Below are 7965 nucleotides of genomic sequence, written 5' to 3'. Positions count from 1 at the left end.
CCCCCCCCCCCCCGCGGGGCCCCCCCCCCCCCCCCCCCCCCCCCCCGGGGCAAACCCCCCCCCCCCCCCCCCCCCCCCCCCAGCGTGCAAACACGCGCAGCAGCCCGGTGGCGCGCAGCACACGCGCGCAGCCAGCAAACCCTTGCGCGCGCGCACCCGCCGCCCGGCAGCCCCTACCCGCACAGCTTGCAAAGCCCCGAAGCCGCGCACAAAGCTTGCAAACAGCCTGCGCACCCCCACGCCGCGTGGGCACACGCCGCAGCCTCCGGCCCCACAAATTTGTACACACACACGCGCACCCGGCGTGTAAACACGGCCTGCGAGCACCCCTCCCGAGCAAACAGCCCGCACAGCTGCGCGGGCAGCGCTGCCACGCGCCCAGGGCACGCAGACGGCGTGCCACGCGCCTGCAAACCCCAAAAAGTCACAAGCTGCCCACAGCTGTGACTCCTTCCCTCCGCTGAGCACAGGCACTGCGGCACCGGGTCACGTCGTCCTCCCCAGGCTGGGTCTGTCCCCACCGTGCACGGGGACACGGCGGTGGCACGGCGGTGGCACAGTGGGTTCTGGCGCTCCCAGGTCCGTGCCACCCAGCGAGTGCAGCGCCACGGTGGGAAGCCCATTTGGAGCTGAGTGTGCAGGGGTGCACCCTGCAGCCCAAGGGACTGGCACGGTGCCGGGGCAGCGGGGACGCCAGGCTCGGTGTCCCCAACACCACCCTCTCTCCCTGCCCAGGTGGCCCTGGTCGGTGAGCGAGGACGGCAGTGGATGAGCGCTGGGCACCGGCCTAGCCACACGCACACAGCGGCACCATGGACTTCGTCATGAAGCAAGCGCTGGGCGGTGAGTGGGGGCCGTGTGTCCCCCCCCTGGGAGCGATGCCGTGGGGTGACAGCATGCTCAGCACCCTGGGGAGCGCGGTGCCGGCAGTCGGGGAGGGCCACTGCAGGGGATCGAGCAGCTGCTGGAGTCCTCCGGGGTTCCCGTTCCTGGTGCTGGCAGCGCCTGCCCGGGGATTCCCAGCTCTCCTGCGCGAGGTGGGATTCCCCGGCGGGTCCCCTGGGTGCCAGCGCCGGAGGAGCTGCCGGCATCTCCCCGGGCTGACGCTGAAGTAGGGCAGCGCAGGCAGCCCGCGGCACTCCCGTCCCTGCAGCCTCCAGAGCCCGTCTGCAGCCGGCTCCGGTGGCACTGGGGACGAGGGGACCCCGGGTTGTCCTTGCAGGCTGGTTCCATGCCCTGCGTGGCTCTGCAGGGGCTTCGGTAGCCAGCCCCGGGGTCTTGTCCCGCACAGCTGAGGGTCTCGTCCTGCACAGGGGCCACCAAGGACATGGGGAAGATGCTGGGGGGCGAGGAGGAGAAGGACCCCGACGCGCAGAAGAAGGAGGAGGAGAGGCAGGAAGCGCTGCGCCAGCAGGAGGAGGAGCGGAAAGCCAAGCACGCCCGCATGGAGGCCGAGCGGGAGAAAGTCCGGCAGCAGATCCGCGACAAGGTGGGCACACGGCTCCCTGCCCCACAGCTCCCTGCCCCACGGCTCCCTGCCCCATGGCTCCCTGCCCCACGGCTCCCTGCCCCACGGCTCCCTGCCCCACGGCTCCCCGCCCCAGGGGCTGGCTGGGAGGGGGCTGGGACCGACGGGCACAGGGTGCAGGGCGGGCAGTGCCCGCTCCCTGCCCCGCTCAGGGCCTGTGTCCCCGCAGTACGGGCTGAAGAAGAAGGAGGAGAAGGAGGCGGAGGAGAAAGCAGCGCTGGAGCAGCCGTGTGAGGGCAGCCTGACGCGCCCCAAGAAAGCGATCCCGGCGGGCTGCGGGGACGAGGAAGAGGAGGAGGAGGAGAGCATCCTGGACACCGTGCTCAAGTACCTGCCCGGCCCGCTGCAGGATATGTTCAAGAAGTAACGGCACCGCCAACCTTGCCATGGGGTGCTGGGGCACAGGCGCCCTCCTCCCTCCGACTCCTCCATCAGTTCCCTTGGCCCCGGGGGGGTCCCCCGCACCCCCCCCCCACCTCTCTCCGCCCCCGTCCCCGACCAGACCAAACACCCGCCCCGTCCCGTCCAGGCAGGGCCCCCCCGACCACGTCGTGCCAAAGGGGAGCTTCCCTGGCCGGACAGGGCGATCCGGGACCAAATGCACTGATGTAACCTCGCGGCAGGCTGGGGGCACCCCAAGCCCCACCGGATCCCGGGGCGGCTCCCCGTGCCCCCGGCCCTGCCTCTCTGCCCACACCGCCTCCCTCCTGCCCTCCCTCCCTCCCACCCACCCGCCGGGGGGCCCGGGCCGGCCTCCGTGCGCCCGCCCTCGTCCCCAGCACTGCCACCCTGCCCCATCCCACCCTGGGCCAAGCCCAAAGCACAAAGCCAGGCGCCCTGCCCGCAGCTCCCCCATCCCCGGTCCCCGGGCACGGGGGTCCCCCGGGGCTGCCCGGTGTGCCCCAGCATCGGGAGGCTGGAGGGGACCCCCCCCCCTCCCCGCATCTCTGGCCCCATAGTTAAAGCCATATCAGTTAGACTGCAATACTTCAGCACCGGGAGGAGCGGGCGCCGCGCTCCGCCGACCGTGTACAAAGGCGCGTGCGGGGCAGGGACCCCCCTGCCTCGTCCCCCCCGCCCCCCCCCCGCGGGCGCCCCCCCGCTCGGTCGTGCGTGGCTCGCCCCGGCCCCCCCCCCCCCCGTTCTCGCATTGGTGTCCGTGTGCCAGGGTGCGCCCCCGTTGCTCCATGCGTCCTCGTGTCCGCTGCTCACACCTCGACCCCCCCCCCCGAGCCCCGCTGTCCCCGGGGGGCCGCCCACGGCGCTGAGCCCAGAGCCCCGTGCCCACGGGCTGCAATAAACCCAGCGCGGGGCTGAGGGCTGCCCCCCCCCCCGGCGCTGGACACACACGGGTCCCCCAGGGCCTGGGAAGGGACCCCGGGCGAGGCAGCCCGGGCACGTCCCAGGAGCCACCGCTCGCGCCCCGACGGAGGGGACGGGGGGCACGCCACCGCCCCGGCCCGTCCCTTGCTGCGCTGCCACCCCCCCGACCCCCCCGTGCTTCCTCCGCCACAGCCCCCAGCCGCTCGCCCCGGCCCTTGCAGGGAGGCGGAGGGCGGCTCGGGGCCCCGCAGTCATGCTGTGACCATCCTGCTCGAACTAGTCTTTGACAAACTAATAAAATAAAGGGATTTGTACATTGCTCTGGCTTTTGCTCGGCTGTTACTGCCCTGGCGCCCTGCACCACCATCTCCCATCCCTCCGTGCTCCCGTTAGAGCTGAAACCTGGCTGCTCGTCACACTGCGGGATGCCACGGGGCTCATCCTCACCCTGTGGGGCCCCCGAAAGCGCCCAGGCTGGGCCACAGGGGAAGGGAAAGGCCTCCCTGGCTGCCCGAGCCCTGCTCTCAGTCCAGCTGCCTCCCATTCCCCAGCACCCACCCTGAAAGCACCCTCTGCGGGGCTGGGGACCAGGGAACAGGCTTTGGGGCCCATCCCACACAGCCACGGGTATGGCAAGGGGGGCTTCTGCCCCTTCCCCCGGGCTCTGGGGCTCCCCCCACAAAATAAGTGGGGACACCCCCGGGGTACGAGGGCTCTTTTTCTGCTCCCAGCCTCCCGCCGTTGAGGCTGGAGACACCCCAAGTCGGGTCCCCCAAGGGAAGGAAGCCCTGGGCAGCGGGGTGCCTCGTGCCCCCCCCCCCCCTCCCCAGCACCGCAATCCTGATGCGGGCACGGCCCTGGAGGGCTCTGCCTGCGGCCAGCCTCAGCCTCGACCGATTTGCCATCGTTTAACAGCAAAGAGCTCAGCTGTTACCCGGGCAGCATCAGCAGAGCAGTCACCTGGAAAAGCCTCTGTCAGGAGGAAATATTAGGCGAGGAGATGATAAAGATCATGCAGGCAAGGTCTCCATCGCGGCCAGGCTGCGCCAGCACCTCCTCGCCGTGCCCAGCTGCGACGTGACCCGGCCCGGGGGGGGGAAGAAGCCACTTTTGCTCTGTTGGGGGTGAGGGGACAGGAACATGGGGACAGGCAGGAGTCACCTGCTGCCACCACGGCCCTGCTCCATCCATGGGGGTGCTGCCGGAGCGGGGAGGGCAGGGCAGGGGGATACAGGATGGGGACAGCCCCACGGACCTGTCCCCATCCTCTGTGCGGTGTCCCTGGTGCTCGTCACCAGCGTGGGGGCGCAGCGCCCTCTGGTGCGGCGACAGCACAGGAGATGGGGACACTGGATGGGGACGGGGACAGGGAAGGGGACGGGGACAGGGAAGGGGACGGGGACAGCACCTCCCTCTTTCCCCCAGTCACCTCCTCCTGCCCCCACAACAGCCACAGGCGCCTTCGTTATGGAAGAGGATTTATCAAAATTATAAAAACAACCACACGTACAAAAAAAAATGCCCCAGCAGGGGGAAACATCCCCCAGCCCGCGCGTCCCCACCCTCCCCGTGCTGCCCCGCTGCTGTTCCCACACGGGGAAGAGACGGGGGACGTGTGGGAGGGGAAGGGGCAGGCCGTGCTCCGGGCCGCGAGGGTGGAGAGCAGGGGATGGTCACACAGCTTATGGCTGCTGGGGAGCTGCGTGCCGCTGCCCTAGAGCGGTGCTCCTGCCTCGGGAGGCTCCTCGGCACTCACGTTCAGTGATTTTCTTTGGCCACTTGCCTTGGGAACAGGCCCTTCGTGGCCTGGAGACAAGGCAGCCCTGAGACAGTGAGGGGGGGCTGTGCTGGCACCCCCCAGCCTCACCAGCACCCAAGCTGCTTTTTACAAATGCTCTGGAGAGCGGCACACACGGAGCTGAGACAACGCGAGGGCACTGCCAAGCAGGTAAGGAGGGGAGCAACCTCCTCACCCCGTCCTACGCTACCTAAGCACTCTCCCAGCCCCGAGAGCAGGGAAGCATCGCCTCCCCGGTGCCCTGCCCCGCTGCCGTTTCCTTAGGAGTCATTGGGGAGCCCAAAGAGCTTGACAGTGCCTGCCTCCCGGCTGCTGTCGTATTTGCCATCTTTGTCGTCGCAGGCGAAGGCCAGCAGAGGCCTCTTCGGGTGCCAGGCCACTGTGAAGGTGGGGGACTCGCACTGCACCTCCCAGAGCTTCTCTCCTGCATGGAAAAGGGCCCACGTCAGCCTGGAGAGCCTCCAGCCCTGCGCTGCACGCTGACCCGTGGCGCGCGGCAGAGCCAAGCACCTGCCTCCTCCCTCCCACGCAGGGCAGCGGAGGAACAAACGCTGCTTCAGCGCCTTTTAATCACCTGGTGACAAGGCTCAGACATGACACGCATATCTACGAGGGATTAGCGAGGCACAGGCTCCCTCTTCTGGCGCTCTGTTGCGCACAGCCAAGCTCCTCCAGTGCCCTCCCAGCTCCACCAGCACTTCTCCATCCGATTCCCTCCGTGCTGTTCCCCAGAAGCAAGCCCTTACCCGTCTCCACCTCCGCAATGTCAATGAAGTGATCCTCCGATGCCGACGCCAGCATCTTCCCGTCGTGGCTGAAGCTCAGCGTTCGCACCGGCCAGTCCAGCCTGCAAAGCAGAGCAAAGCAGTGAGCGATCCCCCCGCAGCCATGAGAGGAAGGAAACAGAGCGTCAGGCCCACGCCACCTACCTCGAGAAGCACCTCACGCACACCAGCTCGTCCACATCCCAGAGGCTGACGAGCGCATCAGCGCTGCCCGTGGCAAAGTACTTCCCCATGGGATCAAACTTGATGCAGATGCAGTTGGAAGGATGGGCGTTGATGGACTGAATGGGTTTCAGCTCCGGGTAGCTGCAGAGGTGAAGGGAGAGGGCAGGAGGCAGTGAGAGAAGGGTGGTGGTTGCGTGCGAGCGTAAGACACGCTGGGACCCTGAGCGAAGTGAAACAGTGCAGGGTGACGCTGCTGCAAGCCTCGAGGGCTGGGTGAAGGAGACAAAACCTTTGCGTCACGCAGAGGGAGCCCAGCCCAGAAATGGGGCAACCTAATTCCAGGCGAGCTTGTTCCCACCAGGGGACAGGGGATCACTGGGCTGGGGGACCTGACAAAAACAGCGGGGGGGGAGGTCGCAGACTGCCTTGGATGACAGAAACGGGCCACAGCAGGCAGCTGGCCCACCAGCTGCCCCGGCACCCACCTGAGGATGTTGATGCAGCCGTTCCCGTTAGTGAGGAAGAACATGTTGTTATCGTTGTTCCAGGAGATCTCATTCACCTCAAACTTGAACTGTTCCTCAGCTTTGGAGCGATGTGTCTTGGCATCGATGAAGGTGACAACATCATCCTTGTTCCCCACTGCAATGGTCTGCCCATCAGGGCTCCAACAGATGTTGATGTTCTCCCCTAGACGGGCAGAAAGACAACGGGTCTCATTTCCACAGCTATGAGGAGCCTGCAGGAGCCACAGTGCGCTAAGCAGACAGGCAGCTTTTATTCCTGATCCAAGGCCCCAGTCTGCTCCACTAACTCTGACCAGCTCCCAGATGGAAGGACTGCCAGGTCTGCAGTTTAACACTCACAGTAGCTGTCCAGCAATATGTACAATGACTGAAAATTCAGATTACCAGAACCATAGCTTCAAGCCAACGTGACTGAATCACTATCCTTTCTGTTTTAGCCACAGCAGCCACCGAACAAGATCAAATCAAAGACCCTCTTAACTCAGCGATCTTCAATATCCACAGCAAGCAGCAGCCAACAATAAATGCACGTGAACAAGGGTGAGAACAAGGCAGGCTGCAGTTTTGCCACCTTACAAAACCATTTCCAGCTCTGACAACTGGAAGTCAGAGATTTCCTAGGCCAGTGATGGTATCTGGGTCAATCACCCCATAAGTTTGAATAATTGCTCTCTAAATCCACGTGAACTTTGACTTCCACCTCTGTCTCTGCAAACATGCCTTCCCCAGTCTCCAGCCTTGTAGCCCACAGACTGCAGAGACGAGCACACAGGACACGTTAACAGCCAGCTGCATGTTTCAGCAGTTCCTCCAGTCCTGACACCAGCGTAAGCCAGCCCTCGTGGTCACTGCTGCCCCTCACACCAGCTCAAGTTAGATGAGGGCATCACGAAACCAGAAGCAGCAACAAAGATGCCCTGATTGCCAAAACCAACAAACGAGGCCAGAGAGCAGCACCGCTGCAGAGGGGTCCCACGCAGCAGAGGAGCTGTGGGACCCAGCAGCCCCCAGAAGGCAGGGACCCACCTTTGGTGTTGACGGTGGCGATGCACTTGGTGGTGCGGACGTCCCAGATGCGGATGGTCTTGTCCCCGGACGCCGTAACGAAGAGGTCGGGGTTGCTGGGGTGCCAGCAGAGCTGATCCACGCTGTCCCCGTGCCCCCGGTAGTTGTTCTCCTTCACCTGGAGGAAGAGGACGGTTATCCAACGGGGGGAAGAGCTCCGGTCAGGTCAGCCCACCCCGGGGCACTGCCGGTTACCGACCCCAGCACCTCCACCACCGCTTCAGTCGCGCTCCCCGGCCTCCTCTAACAGACCACCGGCCCCGGTACCAGCCCCCATATCCCGGTGCCGACCCCCACGCCCCGGTACCGACCCCCACGCCCCGGTTCCGGGCCCCACGCCCCGGTACCTCCCCCGCACACCCCGGTACCGGCCCCCAGGGCTGCTCCCTGCCCCAGCTGGGGTCTCTCCGGTGCCTGCCCCCGGCCCCAGCCCCGGCCCCAGCGGCCGGCCCACGGCCTCCCCCCGGCCCCTCACCAGCCGGTCCTTCTCGAGCAGGAAGACGCTGGCCGTCTTATCGAAAGACCCGGAGGCCAGGCGGCGGCCGCAGCAGCTCCAGGCCACCGAGTGCACCTTGGCGCCGTGAGCCGGGAACTCGCGGCTCCGCGTGTTGGCTCGGAACAGCTCCTGCATGGCCTGCACGTAGGGGGACACCGCCATGGCGGGGCCGCCGCCTCCGGGCCGCCCCCGTCCCGCCCCGCCGGGCCCTGACGCGCTTTCCGCCGCCGCCCCGCCGCTAAGATGGCGGACGGCGCCCTGCTGCTCACCGACTCCGG

At 66.7% G+C, this 7965-nt stretch overlaps 2 protein-coding genes across 3 annotated transcripts in view; one reads left to right on the top strand and one right to left on the bottom strand.

Annotated features, from left to right (window-relative positions):
* CPLX2 (complexin 2) overlaps positions 1 to 3170 on the top strand; it is a 13908-nt gene extending 10738 nt beyond the window's left edge. For both annotated transcript variants that reach the window (XM_035338521.1, XM_035338522.1), the window contains 3 exons: positions 736 to 843; positions 1314 to 1489; positions 1698 to 3170. In XM_035338521.1, coding sequence (XP_035194412.1) covers positions 813 to 843; positions 1314 to 1489; positions 1698 to 1895 — 405 coding nt within the window. In that variant the 5' untranslated portion in view covers positions 736 to 812 and the 3' untranslated portion in view covers positions 1896 to 3170. The remainder of the gene's footprint in view (positions 1 to 735; positions 844 to 1313; positions 1490 to 1697) is intronic.
* A 1142-nt stretch (positions 3171 to 4312) lies between these two features.
* On the bottom strand, positions 4313 to 7898 carry THOC3 (THO complex 3). The gene is made up of 6 exons (XM_035338512.1): positions 7667 to 7898; positions 7153 to 7309; positions 6085 to 6289; positions 5579 to 5740; positions 5396 to 5496; positions 4313 to 5073 (listed from the first exon to the last, which is right to left on the bottom strand). Exons 1-6 carry the CDS (start codon positions 7847 to 7849, stop codon positions 4910 to 4912), a joined length of 972 nt encoding a protein of 323 aa, XP_035194403.1. The 5' UTR covers positions 7850 to 7898; the 3' UTR covers positions 4313 to 4909.
* Positions 7899 to 7965: the final 67 nt, after the last annotated feature.

Source organism: Oxyura jamaicensis, chromosome 13 (assembly GCF_011077185.1).
Source record: "Oxyura jamaicensis isolate SHBP4307 breed ruddy duck chromosome 13, BPBGC_Ojam_1.0, whole genome shotgun sequence".
Classification (NCBI taxonomy): Eukaryota; Metazoa; Chordata; class Aves; order Anseriformes; family Anatidae; genus Oxyura; species Oxyura jamaicensis.
This window is presented reverse-complemented; position numbering and strand designations above follow the sequence as displayed.

Excerpts from the sequence above, each read along its gene's own strand:
- THOC3 (XM_035338512.1), bottom strand. The coding sequence starts at position 7,849 with ATGGCGGTGTCCCCCTACGTGCAGGCCATGCAGGAGCTGTTCCGAGCC. Across the intron at positions 7,310-7,666 it reads TGCTCGAGAAGGACCGGCTG|GTGAAGGAGAACAACTACCG; the intron begins GTGAGGGGCCGG and ends CTCTTCCTCCAG. Across the intron at positions 5,074-5,395 it reads CATTGCGGAGGTGGAGACGG|GAGAGAAGCTCTGGGAGGTG; the intron begins GTAAGGGCTTGC and ends TTTTCCATGCAG.